The sequence below is a fragment of the Apteryx mantelli genome, chromosome 18 (genome assembly GCF_036417845.1).
Source record: "Apteryx mantelli isolate bAptMan1 chromosome 18, bAptMan1.hap1, whole genome shotgun sequence".
NCBI lineage: Eukaryota > Metazoa > Chordata > Aves > Apterygiformes > Apterygidae > Apteryx > Apteryx mantelli.
In genome coordinates, this window is record NC_089995.1 from 19,404,189 (window position 1) to 19,426,861 (window position 22,673).

General features: G+C 48.3%; 1 protein-coding gene across 1 annotated transcript in view; it reads right to left on the bottom strand.

Moving 5' to 3' along the window:
• Window positions 1–12,734: 12,734 nt before the first annotated feature.
• Window positions 12,735–22,673, bottom strand: part of CTNNBL1 (catenin beta like 1) — a 62,766-nt gene continuing 52,827 nt past the window's right edge. The window contains exons 14-16 of the mRNA XM_067307667.1: window positions 19,293–19,430; window positions 18,597–18,669; window positions 12,735–12,990 (exon numbers count right to left, since the gene is read on the bottom strand). Coding sequence (XP_067163768.1) covers window positions 12,902–12,990; window positions 18,597–18,669; window positions 19,293–19,430 — 300 coding nt within the window. The 3' untranslated portion in view covers window positions 12,735–12,901. The remainder of the gene's footprint in view (window positions 12,991–18,596; window positions 18,670–19,292; window positions 19,431–22,673) is intronic.

The following is a 22,673-nucleotide window of genomic DNA, read 5'->3' on the forward strand; positions in this document are numbered from 1 at the left end:
GCGCCGCGGTCCCGGCGCCGCCGCGCTGCGGAGCTCTTCCCTCGCGCGGAGGGCGCCGCGCGCCGAGGCGGTGCCGCGGCTCGCCCGGAGCCTCCCCCGCCCGGCGGAGGGATCCCGGCCCCGCGCACACCCCCAAAGTTTTTCCCACGTTTCATTCTTAAACTGCGCGGGGCGGGGCCGGACCTACCGCGCCCACGCGGGGCCGCCCCCCCGGCACCGCCCAGACGATCCCACGCGGGGACGAGACCCCCCGGTACTGCCCAGCCGAGCCCACGCGGAGACGAGATCCCCTGCACCGCCCTTCCTGGAGCCCCCCAGCACCACCCAGCCGAGTCCACGCGGGGCCTTCTCTTCCCCGGCATCGCCCAGCTGCCTGCCGGGGCCACGCGTGGCTGCCCACGGAGCCCACACCGGGAAGGTTCACGGGACCCGGGCCACGCTCCCTGCGGGCGAGATCCCCGAGCGACGCGGGGCCCCGTGGGGGGAGCGCGGCCCTGCCCGGGCGCGGCCTGAGCGGGGGGGGTGTCGAGGTGTTCAGCACCGGGGACAGCGCCCTCGGGGACGGCGCCCGACACGGCCTGAGCGGGGCCGGGGGCGTTCAGCACCGGGGACAGCGCCCGCGGGGACCGCGCCCTGCTCGGCTCGGCTCGGCTCAGCCCGGCACGGCCCGGCACAGCACGGCACGGCATGGCATGGCATGGCCCGGCACAGCACGGCACGGCATGGCATGGCATGGCCCGGCACAGCCCGGCATGGCATGGCCCAGCACGGCACAGCCCGGCATGGCATGGCCCAGCATGGCATGGCCTGGCACAGCCCAGCTCAGCATGGCACAGCCCAGCACAGCATGGCATGACATGGCACGGCACAGCCCTGCATGGCATCGCCCAGCCTGGCCGGTCACAGCCCAGTCTGGCCAGGCACAGCCCAGTCCAGCTAGGCATGGCGCTGCACAGCTCAGCACTGCACGGCCAGGTTCAGCCCAGCCCGGTCTGGCCCTTCGCTGTGCAGCCTGATGTGGCCAGGTTCAGCCCAGCCCTGCCCAACTGAGCTCCTGCAGTGCAGCAGCCCTGGGAGAATCTATGCCAGAGGTGGTGGCAGGGAGTTGTGTGCAGCTTGCAGGCATATCCCGCTCCCAGGCCCAGGCCAGGCCCAGGAGAGCCCCCACGGGAAAGGGACCAGGCTGGGCCCACCCCCACTTCCACAGCCCCCCCAAGTGGGACAGGGATCCTGGGGGGGTCCGGTGCCTGAAGCAGTGATTACTACCCTCATTTTACTCCACTACCGGGCTTTGTAGGAAGCAAGGCTGTCGGGTATACTTCTCCCCCTCCCACAACAGAAAATAAATTATTTATAGTGAAATAAGATGATGAGATAATTAGGGAACATTACTTAGGCTCTTAAAAGCCTTGGCATTGCTCCCTTGTCGCAGGATGGCCCAGGCATGGTGACGCTGCATGACTCTCCCTCACCCCGCAGCCATTCAGAGACAGCGCAGGAGTTAGTGCTGCTCTTTTGACTATTGAAATGCGTTGGATGGGGGGTGGTGGTTTTGCTACTTTTTTAAACTTTGAGGAAAGAGCAAGGGCACAATCCTAAGTCTGTATTCAGGAATTGCCTCCCACAGACCATACAAGATTTGTCTCAAAGTGAAAAACCTCAAGCCTGTGTAGTTGTGGGCTCAAACAGCCATCCGTTCCCAGGCTGCAGAGTTGCTAGTCATAGTACGAACTGACAGGCAAGCTCACAAAATCAATCCTCACACTAGAAGAAAGGGCTTTTAAGTACAACCGTACTTCCAGGCTATGAATGGTGAACGTGTTCCTGACAGGAAAACCATTTAATATAATGGACATGATCCTGATCTCACTTCAGCTGTATAAATCTAGAAGCCAAACCTACTGAGATCACTGGCCTTTCCCTATACCTATAGTTTGTGATAGATCAGAATCAGGCCCAGAAGGATGGAATCATGACCTATACAATTTACACACCTATTTTGAAAAGTTTAAAATGTAAAGACGACCCTGAAGGCAGGATATCTGCAGTCTAAATACCAAGCTTCATCTCTGAAATATAGTCTCAGATGTGGTCTTCACTCATATGATATTATCTGTGCGCTACATAGGAATGTGAAGGATATTTTCTCTCTAGATAAACAGTAAAAAAAAAAAAAATCAGATTTCAGGTGTTTTCTGCCATAAGATGACAGATTTTTTCTGCAAAGAGATTCTTTAAATTGGACTTGAAAATACAAACAGTATTTTTTCACCCTTCCCTCAGCAGGATTCTTCCAGCAGAAACAGAAGAAGTATTTTTCATTTTACCACCCTGGAAGGCAGGGTCCCCTGAGGTCAGCCTGGAAAGAGCACAGCACACTATTTTAGTAGTTGCACTGTCTAATACTGACATTACAAATCAATAGTTTTAAAAAAGTTCTACATGCTGCAGTGTTTTCCGCATGTCAAAATAAAGCCCACATAAGAGCAGACCAGATAGCATTGATCTCTGCTCAAGTTCATTACTCCCTCTAGAGTTAAAAGAAGGGGGAAAGAGAAAGCGCGTGCAATAATGGATTAGCCCAGGCAGCTCGCAGCTCGCATCTGCTGCTGCTCAGACAGCTGGTTGCAGTTCAGAAGGGTCTCACTTTGTAATATCAAAAGTACAGCAGCATCAAAGACTGAGCTCAGGAGTTCCCAGATGGAAAGTTCCTGGAAGCCAGCAGCAGCTTGCGCTGCTTTAGGAAAGGAGGACCATTAGAGCAGATTACAGAAAAAGCTTGGGAGTCACCTGTCTCCCCATTTCAAAGGCAGCCCTTTGCTGTGCTAGGGTGAGGATATCCAGCATTTGGCCCATTGCAGCAAAGCCCCATGGCCTCGCTAGCAGCAGAGTGATTCCTCCCACCTGCAGCTGGATTGCAGCAACATCAGTCTGCGACTGCAGAGGACAACACCCCGGGATGGGACTGGGCAAGCAAATAAGGGCAGTTTTCCTGGGCCGACCAAACCTCTCCATCACCAAACTCTGCTCCCTCATCTACAAAACGGGGAGCTGATACCAGTGCCTTTGTAAAGCACTGAACTCCCGGTGTAGCAGGAGAGTGGAGTTTTATATAATACAGGCATGCCTCCTGCAAAAGGACCATGTGCCCCAAACACTGATGAGGTGCCTTGTCCCAGGCCATGAGCCATGCCCAGCCTCAGGTCTTCTCTCACCTTGCTGCCTGGTAGCAGCCATGGGGGGGCTGGATACTGAGGTTGCATAATTACACTTAAATGGGCAAAACCTGCTTGGATCTTTTATTGTATAATCAAATATTTAAATCATGCCATGAGGAAGCAAAGAGAGCATAAATTTCTCTTAGAACTGGGAACATCTCCAGATGCAGAGCCTGAATTAAGTTCCATTTCCAGCTGATTTTCTGCCTCCACAGCAGGATGATAAACGGACAATAAGTCTCCTGTGCAGTGGCCCAGCAGAAAGAGGAAGAGCCAAGCATCTTTGCATCTTGTGCACACTTGGAAGGTTTCATTTTCCTCCTCAAATTTAATTCATCAGTGAGAAGGACTAGACCAGATGCTGTCTGCTATTGCAGCCACATAGTCCTGTTGAACCACTGTGTATCTGAAATAGATAGGAGGGAAGGTCACTTACGTACGCTGTAAACAAGGGCAGAGCCAGTGGCTCCCTGACTAGACAGATGCTGGCGCTTACGACATAAATAGGTCTGTTATCTGAAAATTTGCTATTTTTCTAAAATAGGTGGCAACTCCTCTGCAGGACTCCTGTTCCAGTGGAATATGCACAGGGACATACTCAAGGATGAAGCATTTCTCATCTCCATTAGTGTCAGGTTTTCTGCCCACCACTTAATTTTGTGCATGCCATCAATTCTGCTCAAAGCGGGCATCTGCAAAATGAGAGAAAATCAGTGGCCATTTCCATGCAGAGATGCAGCAAGGCCCCCAGCCACACCACTTCCACATGCGAATACAGGTTTTGACTCTGTAAAATTAGTGTGCGCCTTTTCTCTGGCCCATGCAGTAGTTGCCCTGCAAAAGCGAGCCTGCAAAGCTGCAGGCTGAACTGAAGCTCTCTAATTATTTGGATGAGAGATAAAAAAAAAAAAAAAAAAAAAAGAGTGAGGGGACCATTTGATTTAGCCTCAAATTATTTATGAATTTGAGTGCAGTTCAGAGAGTGGTTTCACCTGCCCCCAGGCCAGTTGCTGGAGGCAGCACTCAAAAGAGCAAACAGTGACATTTTCCCTCTTTCTAATCCCCGGCCTGGTCCCAGCTGCAGGCCCAGCTCCATCATCTGCTGTTGTGGCTTCAGCCGTGGGCTGCGGGACTGCTCTGTCCCTGTGCCGGGCCGGCTCCCGGGGCATCGCGGTTTGTTCCAGTTCTTGCAGATGGGATCCGTAGCCCACAAAAGTGACCAAACCCTGTGCCCAGCCCGGGCTGCCGCTGGGGAAGCGCAGGACCGAGCGTGCCAGAGCCGGGAGGAATTGCTTGCTGTGGCCAGGATGGAGGGCACCATCCCATGGTGACGTGGCCATGGCACAGCACTCGTTAAAGACACTCAAAGTCAAAGTGTCAAGGGGTAATTCTTCATTTTAGCAATAAGAATGCCATTCAGGTTTGTTCTGAGGCAATCCAAAATACATGTTCTCCTTTAACAGCAAAGCTTTCTTGCCTCGGGCAAATCTACTAGCATCAAAACCCACCTCGCACCCAGCCGCCGACTCTTTGGCCCAACAGCTTCCCCAGGGCCCTCGACCAGCCTGTGCTAGTGCCTGTAGCGCAGGTCCCCACCGCAGTGGGGGCAGCCCAGCGTCTCACCTCGGGAGCAAATGGGCATCTGCCTCTTAGGCTGGAGGCATGCAAACAAGCAAACAAACAAACCCCACACGTGAATTATTTTGGAATACAGCTCTAAGAGTTAGCTGGCGAGAGGAACAGGACAGGAGTAGAAAAAGGTGCCTGAATAACTGAATAACGCCAGGACCCTCACGGGGGGAAGTTGGCTTCACGCTGTGACTGGAGACCCGAGGGTCACCCCGTCACCCACAGGCCCTTATGGGCTTTTACCATCGGCTGGGCTCCCTCGTGTCTCACCAGCTTTGAGCCTTTTCGTGAAGCCTTCGCACCTGGCCCCCCCGCAACCACTGTCCTCTGCGCCTCCATGCACCGAGCTGCTCAGGGCTCAGCGACGCGCTGCCCAGCTCTGCCGCCTGCATGGCCCGTGTGCCCTTCCCACGCTGCCGGCCTGCGATGGGGGCACCTTGGAAAAGGCCAGGTGAGCTGAACTATTAAGATAGACACAGGCCTCTCGCAGGGTCTATTAGCAAATGTTCATATCAACAGCTGCCTCTGCACCCCGCGTCTAGGAGAGCGGATTGGGCTGTTCATCTCTTTGACGGGCAGAATAAATACCCTCCATATTGCTAGTGGAGCTCATTTCTGATACTTGTTTAGAGACTTGACAATCCCTGTATAAAAGGATTTCCTCTCTCAGCTGAAGTTTGACATTCTTGCATTATTAGATTATTTGCAAAGGTCTGTGTGCACCGCAGGAAAACAATTCCACCAACATCTAAAATTTCAGCCTTCTCTTCCACAAAACATCCAAGACACGATAAGCTGAGCCATGGAGACAGCATGCATTTGAAAAAATGCAGGTGTTAAAAAGAATCAAGAGAAGGCAGGGCTGGAAACTCAGGAAAGCGAATGCAGTCAAACCGCTCCATAGCGGGGGGAGGAAGAAAAAAAAAAAAATCAGGTGGGGAAGCAGAGCCGGGAGGGTCTCAAATATCAGGGGAACCATGTCCTAGAAACTCGAGCTGTCGGGTTCAAATTCGAGCTCTGCCGACCCCTCGCCCGCCTTGCACCGCTACCAGCACTTGGTCCTGGCTGCATCCAGGGGCGCAGCTCTCCCCGGCGGCAGGATCCCTCCCTGGGGATCGCCCAGGCCCGCAGCCCCGCGGGCAGGGAGAGCCTGACCCGAGCACGGACACCCGGAGCCAGCAGCTCCTGCCGCCCCCGGGACGGATGCAGCCCCGCAGTGCCGCAGGAAACGGCAGCGGTAACTCCGACTGCGCCGTGGCTCCGGTGAGCCGCAGGTCTCTGCCAAGGGCAGCCCCCACGCTAAGCAACGTTGTCCCAAATATAAAATTGAGAAGAAAATTACTTGAAAAGAATTATTTCTTTAGAGAACAATTTGTGTTCATTTCCAGTCCATTAACTCCTTCCTCCTCTGCAAAACCCACCATCAATTTCCTAATGGAGAGAAACACTGTCACAGCTGTCAATCATTTCTGCAACAGTGCCGTTTCCAAACCATTATTTTAAAGATGAAAAAAACAAACCAAAAAAGAAACACCCCTTCCCCCTCCAGGTTATTTTCTACTATATGAGAAAAGCGTTCTCTGAAACAAAGGTTGAAATATATATATATCAGTGGTTTAAGTGACTTCTTTGTGCTTCTGAAGGTTTGTTTCCCAATTTTGACAGTGCCTCTTTGTATTTAGTGTAGCCTGGGTCTCTGTAAAGGATGTCAAGAGATATTCCTCAGTCATGATTTGCACTCATTTCTCCCATTTAGAGAGGTTCAGATGGGAGCCGAGCAGAAGATGGATTCAGACACCCTGCGAACACGGGCGCTGCCTCCCGGGGACCCGTGGCCCCCACCGGCCCCCGCCGGGGGGAAATCGGGGGTCGTCGCTCGGAGGTGCGGCCCGTCCCGATGCCGGTAGCCAGCTGCACCGCTCCGCGCCGGGGGCTCGAACGCACCGTTACCACCTCCCGCTCGCCCGCCCCGGCCAGGCTCTGCCGCTCCCGGGGCAAAGCCGTCACCCCACGCGCAGCACGACGGGAGCCGACGAGCGGCGCCCCCGGGACGCCCTGACACAGCCCTTCCCCGGCCCCAGGTCGCTTTCCCGCTTTCCCAACCCGGCGCTGGCGCCGCAGCAACCACGTCCCGGCACTGAGCAGGATGGCGCCGGGGCCAAGGGCGCTCGTGCTGCAAGACGCCCTCCCCTCCGCTTCCCCTCCGCCCGCGAGGCTCCGGCTCCCCCTCGCCAGAGTGCCTCATCAATCATGTTCCTTCTAATTAACTTCTAATTTACCTCTTTAGTCAAATCTGTTTACAATCAGAGACAAGAAAACACGACCCAGCGAGAGGTGCGATGAAGACTGGTCTCTCTCCCCTCCCGCGCCGCTGCCTCCACGCTGCAGCCCGGCCCCGGCGCGATGCCGGCGCAGCCACGAGCGGGCACAGTCCCAGCAGCCGCCCGGGAGCCCCCTGCTCCGCGTCTCCGCCAGCCCCAGGCCCAGCTCCTCCGGCTCCGCAGGCGAAGGCTCTTGCTTGGGCAGCTGGTGGGGAACTGGAGCAGTTTCACCTGTTCTCGCCTGCGTTGTGGTTACAGCCAGAGCAGGAGCCGGGATGCGGCGCCGAGGCCGGGACGCTGCACCGACCGGGACTGGACACGTCATTTCCTCACGTCCCCGGATGCCTCATCCATGACCCCCTGCCACACGCAGACCTCAAAGCCTGGCAGAGGTGTCCAGTCCCCCGGAACCACAGGCCCCCCCAGCCGTCCCGCACCCGGTTCCCAACAGTGGCGCTGGTTGAAGCCTCTCCTAGGAAACACCCGCTCTCGGCATGCAGACACCAGACGGACACGCTCTCCCGTGGACCTGGCTCCAGCGGCCCATCGCCCCCTTAGCTAAATGCTTGTGCCCGTTTCGTGCTCAAAATTCCTGGCTCTGAGCCCTCGCGCCAGGCGAGCACGGCAAGGCATAAATCACAGCTCGACAGATCTTGTGATAGCGCTGCCGTCACACTCCGCGGTGCAACAAATGGCACCGCCGCGCGCTGCTGTCACGCAAGCTGCCGTGGCGGAGCCGGCCCTCCCCGGACGCGCAGCCCGCGGGAACGGCTGCCCGGGGCTGGCCGGAGGGCTGCGCCCCGCAAACCGCAGTGGATAAACCGCGAGCCCCTCTGCGGGCTCCGGGGAGCCTTCCGCCCACCGGCCCCGGGGAGGAGGGAGGGGGGCGAGCGGGAAGAAGCAGGTATCTCAGACCTGCATCCAGCAGGAAACCCGCACGGAGGCTTTTCCCAGCCGCATACCGAGCTCTGGTCCTGCTCCCCAGCACAGAGCTGCTCCTGCCATCTCTGGCTGAGGAAGGTTTTTACAGCTCCCAATATCAGATCTTTCACCACCTCCCAGCGCCCGGGACTGCCTCGTATTTCATACGGCGCTGCTGGCACCCAGCCACCGCCGGGGGTGGGCTGGGGAATGCACGGTCTTGATGGGCCTGCCAACGGCTCGTAAATGAACAAGACAAAGCTGCCTGGCTCTTATTACCTCGGTGAGGAATATATTCACCGTCTCCTCCAGCAGCTCGGCTTGTGACAGGAGCTCCTCTGCCGCCGGGGCTCGGCCTCCTCCCCTGCCGCTCACCCTTCAGGAGCCGCAGCAAACGTGCTTAACCCAAAAGCCAGCCACGATTACGCTGCCCTCCGAACTTTAACCCATGGACAAAAAAATCTGAACAGGTTAAACAAGAGAACAAATCCTACTGTCTACAACCCACAAATGCTTCGCTAAGAAAATCTGTTGTTATTCGCTCAACCCTTTAATCCTCCCCCAATTACAATAATGACATTCACCACAGCTGCTAAGACTCATGGCGCCTGTCTTCGTACCTCCAAGGCTTTTCTGTGCTGCTGAACATTAGAGCAAAAATGAGCTGGCCTGCAGCAGCAGCACATTAAGCTGAATAATTATCTTAATTAATAACAGAGGGCCCAAGTGGGCATCCAGCCCATCCCAATGGCCAAGCCAGAGGAACTGGCTTCTCACAGCAGGACTGCATGGTCTCCATGCAGGTGCGTGGCGTCCCCCTGCACTGAAGAGGTTCTCCAGGCTCTTCCACTACGGCCGGGGAGCAGAATGAAGCAAACTCCTTGCCCCAGGCACCGGTCTGTTTTGGGGAAGCTTAGCTTCCAGTGTCCCAAACTGAGATCGCAATTTATTGGTCATCGCCCTCTTTCAGTGCATCTCCTTCCCCTCATGAAATTTTACTATTCAGCTGCTGAAAGCGTTTATGGAGTAGGCAGTTGTTCAGGCACAAGCATCAAGAGTGGTAACGCCAACCCCTGCCAGATGCCAACCCCTGGATATGAACAGCCCTTTGAACACAGAGGGCGAAGAAAGAAGCAGGGAAGCTCTGAACTTCCCTTTGTGCATGGGGTGGCAACTAGGTAGTGAATATTCAGGACCCTCAAGCAACACTTCGACTCCCCAACATGCACCAGTCCTTAGGGACACTGGATTTTTTTTTCCCCTGATTTACCAGGGTTTTGTACAAGATAACAGGTTTTCACATATCTCAAACAGGGCAAGGAGCTGCTTTCAGTCCCTTCTCTACATAGGGACCACCAGATAGAGGATCATAACCTCCATGCAGTAGGGTTCTTCCTTTCTGAAATACTTAGGAGATTAGGAGAAAAGAATAATTCATCTGTGTTATAAAAGCCTGACCTGCAATAACAAGTTCTGTGCTAATTCCTCAGCAACATCTGGAGCATCCTTACCTATCGAAGGAGAGACACAAAGATTGTGTTGTGCTCAGGTAAGCATTGGCATTTTAGCTTTTTATAATCTCCTATTTCCTTCAGCTCAGGAAGAAAAAAAAAAAAGTGAAAAATCTGCCAAAATGCATTCCTTCTTCTAAGCCAAGTCTGCCCCGCTGGTGCGTAAGCTGGCATTGCAATCAGGCCACTCTGTCATTCCTGAAGGGAGTCCCTGGGATGGTCCGTCTGGTCAGATAACGAAGCAGCCAGTTAACAGATCAGCACATGGCGCAAGGATTATCCCCCCGGAGGGCTGAGGCTGCGGAAAGCCGTGCGACAAAGCGCAACGGGCAGGGCCGTGCTCCACTAACCCGGCCACGGCCTTGCAGGAACCACAAGGAGCGCGGCAGGAGGTGGCATTGCACATCCCATCCCCATCCTGGAGGCTGGCCCGTGCTCCCTCGGGGCCTTCTCCGACTCGCGCTGCACTGCGGCACAGGCCTCCAGGTACTCCTGCAGCAGCCCTCATTAGGAAGGGGGCAGTGCTTTTGACCGCAGCTGCCCCATGCTCCAACCACACCTTTGCACCCAGCACCGCTAGGCACAGAGAACACCATGTGCAATGATACCCAAGCTGAAGTCCCGGTCTCCTGTTATCCCTATTCCAAACAGGGACTCTTATCTTGACTCTGGGAAAAGCACCAAGCTCTGAAACCACGAGCCTCCAGCAGGCCCAGAAGAGCAGTGCCAGAAAGTCCTTCCGTGCTGACCTGCGAGTCCAGCAAACCAGCGCGTCACGGCATCTCCACCTACCTTTCCTCAAACAGAGCGTTTGATCTCCTTCGCCCACTCTCCCTCGACATGAATATTCATGGCAAGAGTTTACTGACACAAACTACTGTGGAAACAATTGATACCAAGCAAATGAAGAAACCTCGGGAGAAAAACACCTCAGAACAACCAGAACAGGGCTGTTAAAGCTCAGGTCTAATTTCTCGCACCAAGTACCTGCTCTAAGAGCTACTTTCATCCTGACAGAACAAGCCGTACCCCCACATAATCGCAGGCTAAGGGTACGCACCACCAATGCTCCAATACCAATTCTTTCAGTGAACTATCTAGAGACTTAAAGGATTTGGTGAAGCGCTTTGAAGAACTAACAAATTACAAAAAGGAGGGGAAAAAAAAAACAATCAAAGAAAGGCTGTCTTAAAAACAAGCGGATGCATTACAAGCAGTCTAAGCTTCCTCTAAAAGCATTGCTCCTGGAAAGCCGGCAGTCCAGCCATTACAGCAGGGAATTATTTTCAATCCAGAGGCTCCATATTTAGTAACTCGGCTAAAACAACCAGCGTGGAAAACATTAAAGGAAAAGAGAAATTTACTTTCTGAAAGCAAAACTCCAGCCTAAGCAGCAAGATGGGAGATATTTTTATTCCTGCCAGAAACACAGCTGAAAATCTTCCCCATATGACAGGAGCTAAGCTCAGAGGTGTGACCTCGCACCGTTTCAACAACTGCCTGCAGAAGTGACCAAGCATCTACTAACGTACGTGCAGCAACTTGAGTGAAATCAGACCAAAGAATGGACTTTAAGAACTTGGGTGTTGCACTCGATAAGTTTGTATTACTCTTTTCAATAACACCCCCACTTTTTTCCCCCCTTTTTACAGACACGTGGCCCCCACTTTTCAGCCAAACTTATTTCACATTAAGTTTCTCCTTCCATTCTGTCTCAAAATTCCCTCCTTATATTTTCTCCCTTTCTTCTCTGTTTTTTAAATGCAAGTACATTATAAAACAAGGACCAGCAGACCAGCACTGAACATAAATTCATAGTCCATGGTGTGGAAAGGGAAGAATTCAAAGGTTCAAATAAAGCCAAAAACTAAACCCATCTCCAACAGAAGAAAAAAAAAATCTTTTTAAGAAAGGGAGTTGAAAATAGAACGAAAAAAATGAAGAAAGAAATGAGGAATTCAAACAAGTTCTGCACCAAAAATGTATTTTTGCAGCTTTTTGTACCTGCTGAAACAATGACTTCCATGTTGATCCCCTGAATAATGGCATTTGATACCACCCAGGCCAGCAGTGCCTACTGAAGTCATGATTGAAGGAAGCCTTTAAGCCTCCCTGACAATGCATTTTTCTCAGAGATTAAAACAAACAAACAAACAAACAAACAAACAAACAAACCCTCTAAATTAGGCAAGGCCCAGCTTGCTGGAGCTGCAATGTTTTGTGATGACAGTCATTAACTTAAGCAGAAGAAAAAGGGATGAAGGAAAATATTCTCAGCTACTTCTTGTCCCAGTCAGGAGTCACTGTTTAGGGAAGTGGCGGGGTTTGGCGGGCTCACATCCAAAGTTACACTACAACTGCAGAAGGGCAACAGAAAAATGAACTACGATCTGCTTCATTGCAATCAATAAGTCAGAGACAATTCACTTGGTCCTTCTGTAACTCCCACAGTGCACCTGAAAAAGCCTGTATTACTGGGGTTTTCCCTTTTCTAGTGCTGAACTTATTGCTGCTATAAAAAGCCAGACTGCCAGTTCAAGAATCAGAACACTGCTCTGCAGAACAGCTACAGCCAAGGCCTAAAGCAGGCTGAGAAAGGAAGAGAAGTCAAGGAGGTGTGGGTGTTTTATTGATTACTTACCTTCCCCTTTAGTTTCACATCTGAGTGTAACCTGGACAGAATCACTCAACCATCCCCTTTAGGATGGGTAACAGCCTGAACAGCCTTGCACAAAACATGCCTTTGATTCTGACTCATCTTTGGAAATATTTAGTAGGAATGGCTAATGGTTATAATTCCTGGTTTGCCCTCTGCCAGAGGCTGCCAACCCACTGAAGAGCAGTTGAACTGGACACATACCAACTCTTCAGCCTCCCAAGTTTACATCAGTGGAATGGGTTGTGCACTTTCATTTGCATAACAGGCTGGAGTAACATGCTACAATCTCTTGAGATATCTGGGCTTCCTCTTTACTGTTCCTCTAAGGGGTATGCTGTCACATTGCTTCATGCTCTGATCACAGGAGTTTGACTTGGAAAGAAAGAAAGAAAGAAAAAGATGTGGAGCTGCCCTACTGCAAGGCATGCATCTGTAACCTCACTCACATCAGACTACTTAAATAACAAACAAGGAATTAAAAAAAACAAACAAACTATCTTTAATATCTCCAAAATCCCATTTAGAAGTGGTTTCATAGAAACGTCACTTCTATCGTGCAATCAAGGTTGGAAGAGGTCAGCTGAAGGAAAGAGAACCCAGAAACTGTGTTCTCGAGGGAAGCACAGAATTCAATTCAGAGTCTCAGAAATTCTCCAGCAGGTCCAAGATTCGTTTCTGCTCACTCTCCCGGAACTCCTGGTTCTTCCCATCCCCAATGTTCTCTGCATACTCTGCAGGGGAAAAAAAAGAGAGAAAGGAAAAAAAAGAAAAAACAGGTTTTGAGTAAGATACTAATGAAAGACGGGCAATTTCTGTTGCAGAGATGTCACTGCAGAATCTAAATCTGTGTCTGCTGCAAACAACTGAATGGGAATTCATGTAAGGAGCATTGATGGATTTTTCCCCCTCCCCAGGGTTGAAGCTTTGCATGTTAAACATCTACTGACCCCTCATTAAGAGCTTTTGTAGGGAATAGAGACTTTAAAAGAAACATGCTGTTCTCTCATCATCAAACAGCACAACAAATATAAGCAGACACTAGTACTTTGAGATGGAATGCATTCTCCAGAGTCTGAACATTTAGAAAGTGACAATTTAGGCATTCCTCCCACTTCTCTTATTACCGGAAAGGAGGAGCCCACTGACAATTATTTAAACTGGACAGTCATATCAACAGCCTCTTTCAACCTAAGAAAAAAACAGTCCTGGACAATACAGGCTTTTCCGGTTCCTTTTAACACTGAGTATCATCACAGAAGGTCAAACAGGTGCTGTTATACATTTGTTAATAATAATAAATATTAAAAAAAACAGTCCTCCTTTAACTCATTTGTTTTCCAGGCAACCTGGATAAGGATTTTTATACAATTTGTCAAGAGGAGACCAGTTCCCCAATCTATGGGTGCTTAACCCATAGTGAAGAAAAAACCACTAGTTTAGAGTTAACTACAAAGCAAGCTTCTCGCGTTCAGGTAGACGATATCGGACCCTGATCAAGTGCTTGCCTATCCACATACACGACCAAACACTGTAGGACAGCAACTTCCTCTGCAGCTAGCTACTTCCTGACATTCATTTAAAGCAGGCAGCTCTCACTCCCTTACCTGCTCTCTCCTTCCTGCCACTAAAACCTGTATATTTAAAAGCGGTTTAAAAAGAAAGAATGAAGAGCAGGTTTTGAGCTGCAAAAGCAAGGACCTGAACAAATCTTAGTAAATCACAAGCAGACTGCCTGGTTAGACAGTGTTTTCCAGCCTGCACCTCCTCTCATTCTCTCCCTTTTTCCTAAACAAACAGAACAGCTTGTATTCAGCATCTGAATGGTAAGTTGCTGTAGAAATTTGCTTTAATATTTATACATTCAGCACTGCTACATGCTTCTGAGCTCCATCAAAGCCTTTATCATAAGAGCATTGAAAAGAGTGAGGACAAGGAGAAGTTAGCTGATGTGGGAGTCTTCCCTCATGTGTGCACTCCCTCTCCCTCTCTCTATGTACAAAAAGCAGAGTTCTTTGCCAAGGCCTCTGGGAGGAATCCTTTTAATATTTATAAAGCGCTACAGTATCTGTAACAAGAGAAGGCAGGTAACACTAAGGTTTGCTGCAAGTGAATCTGACTTCCTCTCAGTCCTGGGAGGAGAGGGCCAAGCACAGGGAACCCTCTTCCTTCAGAGGGAGGAAAAACACTCCATCACAGCGTAACAAAGAGAGCAGCAAGCTAATGGATTCGACAGTGTTCTAGCTGCCCCCAGCTCAGGCACCAAACATTCGGCGAGTTATCTGTGTACTGCTAAGGGAGTAAAGGCAGGGCCCCAGCACCCAGACCTCACCTCTGCTGTGAAGCTCTCCATCGCTTATTTGCATGATTTAGCAAAGGGTTGTATCACAGCGTCAGCGGGATCCTAACCTGGTATCTGCCTCTTGTGGGAGAAAAAATTCAGTGCAGAAGAGAGAGGGTTACTTTCCCAGGAAAAAGTGCCAGCTAAGGAGAGTGTTCAGCTCCAGTTCTCCTGTCACCTTCTGGCAGTATCAGAGAGCTTTCTGTAGAACAGCCTTGCTCCCTCAGGGAGGCATGACGAAGGAGCGAGCTCAGCCTCCAAACAAGCCCTTTCAGTGTGCTTTGTTAGAGTAAGCGCCTCTGAAACAGATGCAGCATCTGCAATTGCCTTTGTTTATTGCAGCCCAAAGGCAACGCTTTCCTGACTACCACTACATCCGGACAGTTCAAAAACCCACGTGAAAGGAGGGACTTCATCTCTCAGCTTACTGCCTGGTAGCACAGAGCTGGGACAGCGCCAAGGGGCCTGGATCCCCGACTTGGGACAGGGAGCTCTAGGTGACTCTCTGCGGCGTGGCAGAACCTACAGCACAGACGGCAGCAGGGTTGTGGCCCAGCAAAGATTTTTGCTTTAAGGACCATGAAAGCATTTGAACACAGAACTCGAGCAGGGAAATCGCAGAGTGCCATTAATGACACTGCCCTTCTACTGCCTCGGTGAGACCACTCAGACAAACGCAAGACACAAATTCTTCAAGTCTTTTCCAAAAGGTCAGCACTTTTTCTTCTAAATATTTAGGTCTCATAAGACTAAAACCCCAGTGACTCCCTGCCAGACTGTTTACTGGGTTACCAACAGCTATTAATGCTAATTTGAAGAGACCACATTAAACCTTCTGAATCAGCCTTAAAAGAAAAAATCATCACCCACTGAGGTTTTATGTATTTACTTTTTTAGTTAAAGTTTCACCACTTCAGTGAGAAGCAAAATTCAAATGTAAACTCCCTCTTTGCCAGCAGTTAAACAGAGCTTACTCATTTCTGTAGCTACACAAAGTGAAAGGACCCAAAATTGGTTTCTGCTTCATTAGACAAAATACAATGGTTACAGAACAGTCAAAATCAATAGGGAAATATTGAAGCTTGTAATGGATACTGGAACTATAAAGCCTGCACATACTGAGGGACTATAGGCCAAATTTAGCATAATCCTTAAGCATCTACCTTTTCCTTTTGATTACACACGTACCAGGTTTGGTTTTAACATTCAATAGGTATTCCACCTTCCCAGCTCCCTGATGTGCCCATTACCTTCACTGAAGCCAGGTGTTTAACTAGACATTACACATCAGTACTTCTGGATATAGACCTCTGTACCTTAACTCCTACATGGCTCCTCTGACAACAGCTCCCCAGGACATCTCAAACTCTGTGAGCGTTATCAGTGTTTGGGGAGAACGTGAGCAAAGGGGAGAAGGTACAAAAGACAAGCGTCTCTCTAGATCAGTAATGAACAGCACGCTATCCCGTTCCAAGGACAAGTATCCCTATTTTTAGAGGTTTGTGCCTCACTCCATTCTCTATGAGAGAGATGGAGACCAAGAACTGCCTCAAGACACAGATAGCATTTCCTGTTATGAAGATCAGTTTCCACCCCACAAACATCCTCCCAGACAAGGCAAGCGCCATCCAGACATTTTATTCCAAAGAATAAACTAACCATCCTATTGTAAGCAATGCTTGATCTTCAAGAAAAAGAAACTGTTGAGGACTGGTCAGCCTGCAGAAATTTATTTAATGAGCCTTCAGTTATTCCCTGCCCACTCCTCCCTCTTGAAAGTACTACCATAAGAAAACAGCCCTGCTGCCTCACTCGCATCATAAGTAATTCTTAGAAACCCCAAGGGATCCATCAGCTGTCAGGTTGCCAGAGAAACATGGAGAATATGTAGGCCATAAAAATCAAACTAAAAACCAAGCACCTAATTAGTATGCAAAAATAGAAAATAAAAACTGAAGAGCAAAACACAATGAAAAGCAAAATTAAACCAGCCCTCATCTATTCTGAGAGCAAGTTGAAAACTGGCCTGGAAATGTTTCAGCCAAGGCTCAAGGGATACTGATACAGTACCAAACTCTCAGTCATTTGGAATAGAGTCCTGCATTCCATGCGCCAGTTAACTTTTCTGAAATCCCCCACTGGACCCGCAGTCTCGCTGGGTGGCACACTTTCACGGTCCACAACCAAGCCCAGTACTCCAATTGGCAAGCTGTGCTTAACCATCTCAGTCCTCTGGAGAGCCAAGTATTTGTCCACGGTGTAACTTCTATTAACTTGGTGAATCTACACCAACAAGATACTTGGACATAGGTGTATAACTATTGACAAATCTAAGTTTCAGCAGCAAGGACTGCAGATAAGCTGTATGCTATTCCTACTTGCTAGAAGTGCGATCGTTTCACAGGGGTCCACCAACAAATCTATTTGTAGGGTTATTGACACCTATGATGGCACAAGTCTCTAAAACTGAGATGAGAGGTGGGGGAAGAGTTAAAAAAAAAAAAAGCCTCAAATGCTGTATCCACCACCTGTATTATTAACATGCCATTTGTGGCCTCTAAGACAACGACACATCAATTTTGAGACTACTAGGACTGCTGTAGAAGTCATACTTTCTATAAGCAACTTGTAAGATGTTATAGTGCCATTAAGAGAGCTTCACAATGCAAGTCACACTGCCTGTGAAAGAGGGAATCATATGCAATTTTAATGCAACTGCCTCAATTCAGCAAGGTAAGCTTAATATGTAAATCAACAAATCCAAGTAGCAAACATGAGGTGTGCAGACAAATCCCTCAGGCACCTGTGATCCAGATCAAGCTTGGGAATCTAAAAGAGGACATGTGCCATGCACCAAGTTGGCGATGGACAGTTTGGAGGCAGAAATTGTCAAGTGCCACAATAAAGAGCAGAAAAAAAAAAATCCTATCCAGTTACGCTATTCATTAGCAGGCATTAAACATTGCCTATAACTGCAGGTAATCTCACACTGTCAGAAAACTTAATTTCTTCATACCAGCCAGCTTCCTGATCCTGCTCTTCCTTCCTGCATATGGGATGGAAGGAAAAGGAGGATCTGCAGGAAAAAAAACCCTGCCTTTCCCTCCCAGCGTTGAGCACATCATTCTTATCCCCAAAGAAAGCAGATAAATCCAAACAGCGCAACCCAGAGCCCAGTACCCCCCCAGACACAGCCAAGCTTCCTTCCTCTCCAGAAGGGAGAGAGAGATTCCCTACCCCTCACAGAAAACAGCACAGCCTCCCGGAAGCAGACATGGCCCAGAACAACCCGCTGCTAAACAAGGAAAGGCATCTCCTGCGGGGGGCACATTCCAGCCAGTGCCCACAGCGCGGAGGGGCTGCGGAGAGAGTTCCAAGTCCTGTCCTCTTGTTCCCAAGTTCAATTGGCTGTTTCTGCTGGTGGAAGGCAGGCTACGGAGGAGAGCCAGAGCTCAAATAAACATTGTTTTAATTCAACACAAGCATTAAAAATAACAAGCAGTACTTTAAAACTGGGATTGTGAATCACAACAGCTACATTTTAAAGCTATAGAGGATACTTTAAAGCTATAATCCACATTAATCTGACATTAAGAACAAGACAAATACACAATGGATACTAATATGGTGCAGATAGTGAAGTGCAGAGCCATGTTAATGAAAGATGAAACTCCACTATTCTTCCATCTAGCATGCATATACACTTCCCTTAAATATTTACTCTAGCCTTAATGTCAGCAGCAAATCCAAGTCAGTGTGGCTGATGGTAACATGGAGTGAGGTGGTGTTACGTGACACTGCACTGACATCAGACAACAGCAAGTGCCCTAACTCCAAGGTAAAGGGTGCCTCTTAAAGAGGTGACTCCAGCCCTGCCCAGATCTCAGAATGTTCCTCAACTGCTGCCCAAGATGCTCATGAAGTCAAGAAGAATTACAAATGAAGGCTCATGCTGAATAGTGATGCATGAGACACATGAGTAGGAACACCTCAACTCACCCTTTAAGATGTGTCGAACGATTTTAATGGAGCTGCCTCTCATGTTCAGAATCTGATGGACTCTCTGACGAATCTAATCGGGGACAGGAAAGACAAGAAAGTCATCTTCAATGCAACAAAAAAACCCACACACAATCCCACTTTCTTCCATTTTCTTTGAGGGAAGAGCAGCAACCCTGAACGCCACAGATACCAGCTCAGCCTTCCTAGTCCACAGTCCTACAGCACCTACTTAGGAACATTCAGGAAGGTATGCAGCACAGGTGCACCTAACAGTGTAACATTCACAAACACCAACATGTTCATACCAGCAAAGATGCAGTATTCTGCATGGGTCAAGAAAGTCACCTGCTTTAGTTTGTGCCTTTGGAAAACTTTCTCAGAAAACATCCCCTTCCACTACTCTCCCAGTAGTGATATAAACAGGGTGCTTCCATTTCAAACTGTAAATCTGCCATGAGCAAGGTTACATGAACTCAGTAATGAAAATGATCAGCTTCTGTACCTATTAATGCCCTCCTAATTGCTATACCTGATGAAGCTGTATGGACACAAGGGCAATAAATAGGATGTTACCCTCCAAAGAGAATTAAGAAAAGACCATTCAGTGAGGGAACATATGTAAGGATTTAGAGCCTTGTTTGTATCATGAATGGAAACACAGGTGATCCTGCTGACCTTGTACGATAGCTTTACCTGGGGAACATTGGCATTACAGATCTCTGCCATGATGTAACAAATGAGCTGTAGAACAAAGAGACCAGCATCCAGGCGACGGAGATAGAATTCATCTTCCATGTCATCGTCTATTATCTCTCCCCGACGTACCATGTCCTGTAAAGCAACGCATTATTTTCATTGTGATGACTGTCTCTCAGAATCCTTTCCTTTAAGGATGGCAAAATTTTGGTGATATCCAAGTTCTCTTAAGAAATGCTTTGTTCACCAAAACATTAACATCTATGAATTTCTCTCCAAAAGAGTACTACTATTAATTCATTTACATTCACAAAACATTTAATTCAATTTTGAATGAACTTTTGCCTTCACTGGTTGTGAAGTGTGTCCATCTGCAAATTAAAATTTTAATTTAAACATACAAATTACATTTTCTAAACTGAGTGATTAGAGACAGTGAATATGAAATATGAATAAGCCAACATATTTATTTATTTATAAGTTTTGTCAAAATGGAACAAAAAACCTGCTCTTTTACTGGCCATTTGAGGGTGCTATTAAGCAATGCAGAATATGAGTCCAACAGACTCAAAAATCTGTCAGAATTCTGGATTTCTTATCAGTTGATGAATGAGAAAACAGGACTAACAGATTCTGCACAAATACAGTTTTACCATCTCCTGTCTTGCTCTTCCAACTTCATTTGTTAGGAATACTAACAAGGTCAAACCTTCAGCTGGTATAAATTATCGGAGGACCACAGGCTTCTGTGGGAACGGCTACAGTTCCTTCTTTGTCTGCATATACAGTATTACATTAGAGAATATACACTATTACATTAGAGAGAAAGCTGCCCAAAAGGATTCCAAGTGTACAATAGAAGAGGTCATTCCATTTTTCTTGTTCAAACAGAGCATCTTCTTCAAAACACCGGCAAAACCAACCTGGCAATAAACTCAGAACAGTTTCTCCTGAGAAAGGCCCACCAAGAGTGAACCTGCCATCCATTTTCATGGAGACCAACAGACCAAAATAACTGAAGTCACACATGACCTTTTGCCCCCCTCCTTTTTTTTTTTTAAATTAAGGAAACAGCTTGTCAGTCCCTGCTAGCTTGCTGCAGCTCGTATGATTTATTATGCAGCAGTCTGGCAGGTGGGCACATACCAACAGAGCAATATTTTCTTATTAAAGCCACCACCAGCAAGAGCACTCTATCTGTAATGCTCAACAAGAAGTACTTCCTCTACATGTACATGCTCCAGGCAAATACATACAAGGTCACCAGTACCAAAGCTGATTTAGACTACCAAGTTTTCCTGTTTTTCAAGGCCAGTGCTCTAATTTGATTATAGGTAGAGTCTGTTAAGCACAATAAGAAAAGTTAACCCTGTACACTTCTCACTGAAGAGAATGCAATGGACACTTGTCATGCAGAAGTCCAACTAAGACCCAAATGACTTGAAATTACAGCTATTTACAGCTGTCCCCCAAAAGAGAGAAAGAAAAGCAGATTACGGCATACATAAGGCAATCCTTTTGCTCTCCTCCCAAAAATGTAGCTTGCCAGTGGAAGAACAAGCTGCATTTTAAAAACAGTGTCTAGTTATCAAGGCCATAAAGTCAACTGCATTTGCTGTACTACAGGATGCTTTAGCACCAGATACTTCAGACTTCAGCATTATACATAACTGTAATTTACTCCAAGCTCTCAAAATCACGGGCACAGGCATGACTGGGCAGAACCTGCATGGAAGTTCTTTCCAGTGAAAAGAATTCCAATTTTGTGCGAGTAGTGACTTTCCTCATCCTACATCCATGTCAAACTGAATGACAGTGATCACATCTGATCTCTAAAATGAAACAATTTTGAGTCTGGCTAGCAGGAGATAGGAAGCCACTAACTGAAATATCCAAAAACCTCATTCAAGAAAGAGGACAAGGCACTCGTTCCCAAAATCAGTGCTCGCTCACTCACCACACAAAGGCATATTGGCTACTGTGCCTGGTAGTGTTAAATTCCTGAACATAAAAACCTCAACAGGCAAGAAGTTTGAATCACCAGAGCAGAAAACAAAGATTGTTTCTGTTCTGTATTCTGATCCAGTCATGATGATAACAGGAGCAGAATCCAGGAAACTGTTGTCTTGATTACATGGAGAAGGCAGCAGCTATAACAGCCCCTCTCATCAGAGAAGCAAGATTTTGTGCCAGTAAATTAAGCAGATAGGTATTAGAAGAAAAGTACAGTTTTAAGGTGCTTTTTTAGTCTTTTTTATTTTTTTAAAACAAAACCATCTTTTAAATGTTAATCTGTCTCCCAGTACAGTACCAGATAGCCACCTTTCCACTTTGTCTCTCTCTCAAAGCTGTCAAGTTGCTAACCTCCAAATGAGCACTCAGATGCCATTTCTAATCTGCCAACAATATGTACTGAGATGCCCCTTGCTGATGGGAGAAGACAGCAATAAGATGGGCTTCTGTGAAGCTAAAATGAGCTTCTCTCACAGTAATGAGGCAGGACTGACAGGCCTCGAGGCATCAAGTGAAGACTCGAAACCTAAAGATACAATGGATCTGCCGCTACTGTGCAAGAGATCACATCTGCTTCACAGTTGCTGTAATAGGGCCCAAAAAGGTTCTCTGCATCCTTCACTTCATTATGTATCAATTCACCTTTCCCAGCAAAACCTGGTAAAGGTAAAGATAAACTTGACAGAAGCAGAGCAGAATGGATGGATACTATCCAAGACCATAAAGAATGCCTACAGGATCCTATTTTTACTTCCTCACCCAGTAGGACAGCAAAGTCACTCAGATGATCACAGATCTCAGATGAGAAGGCTCTGAATGGCTCATGTATGAGAACAGCTATCATAACTTGCCTCCTACACCAACAAGTACAGATTCTCTCCTTGTTATTTGCTATTGGTGTTATGGGGGACAGGCAAGTGAAGTCAGCCATGCTCAGGAGGCACTTTCAAAATACAAGCAAATAGCTAAATTTGAGGACACTGCTAAGCCCTTGGTCAAAAAGGGCATGCAGTAGAAAGGGACTGACACTTGCAACAAGGCAGGAGCAAGCAGAAACCTTGGGTGAAATCGGACTATTATAGCAAGGACTGTCCAGGACCAAGTAAAAAGGTTGCAATCTGCTTTCAGCTCACAGACACCTCATCTCAAAGCAAGCTGGAACAATATCTAAAGCAAACAGGTGAGACAGATAACACTGATGCATAAAAATGCCATATGCAATGGGGAATTCCAAGTTTGCCACAGTATTGCATACTACTGTGATCGACGAGCGCTGTACCGAGAACATCCCAGGGACGCCATCCAGATGCAGACCTTGAGGTATGATGTTAAGTTCTCCAAATGCAGTGGAGTAAAGGCACTGTG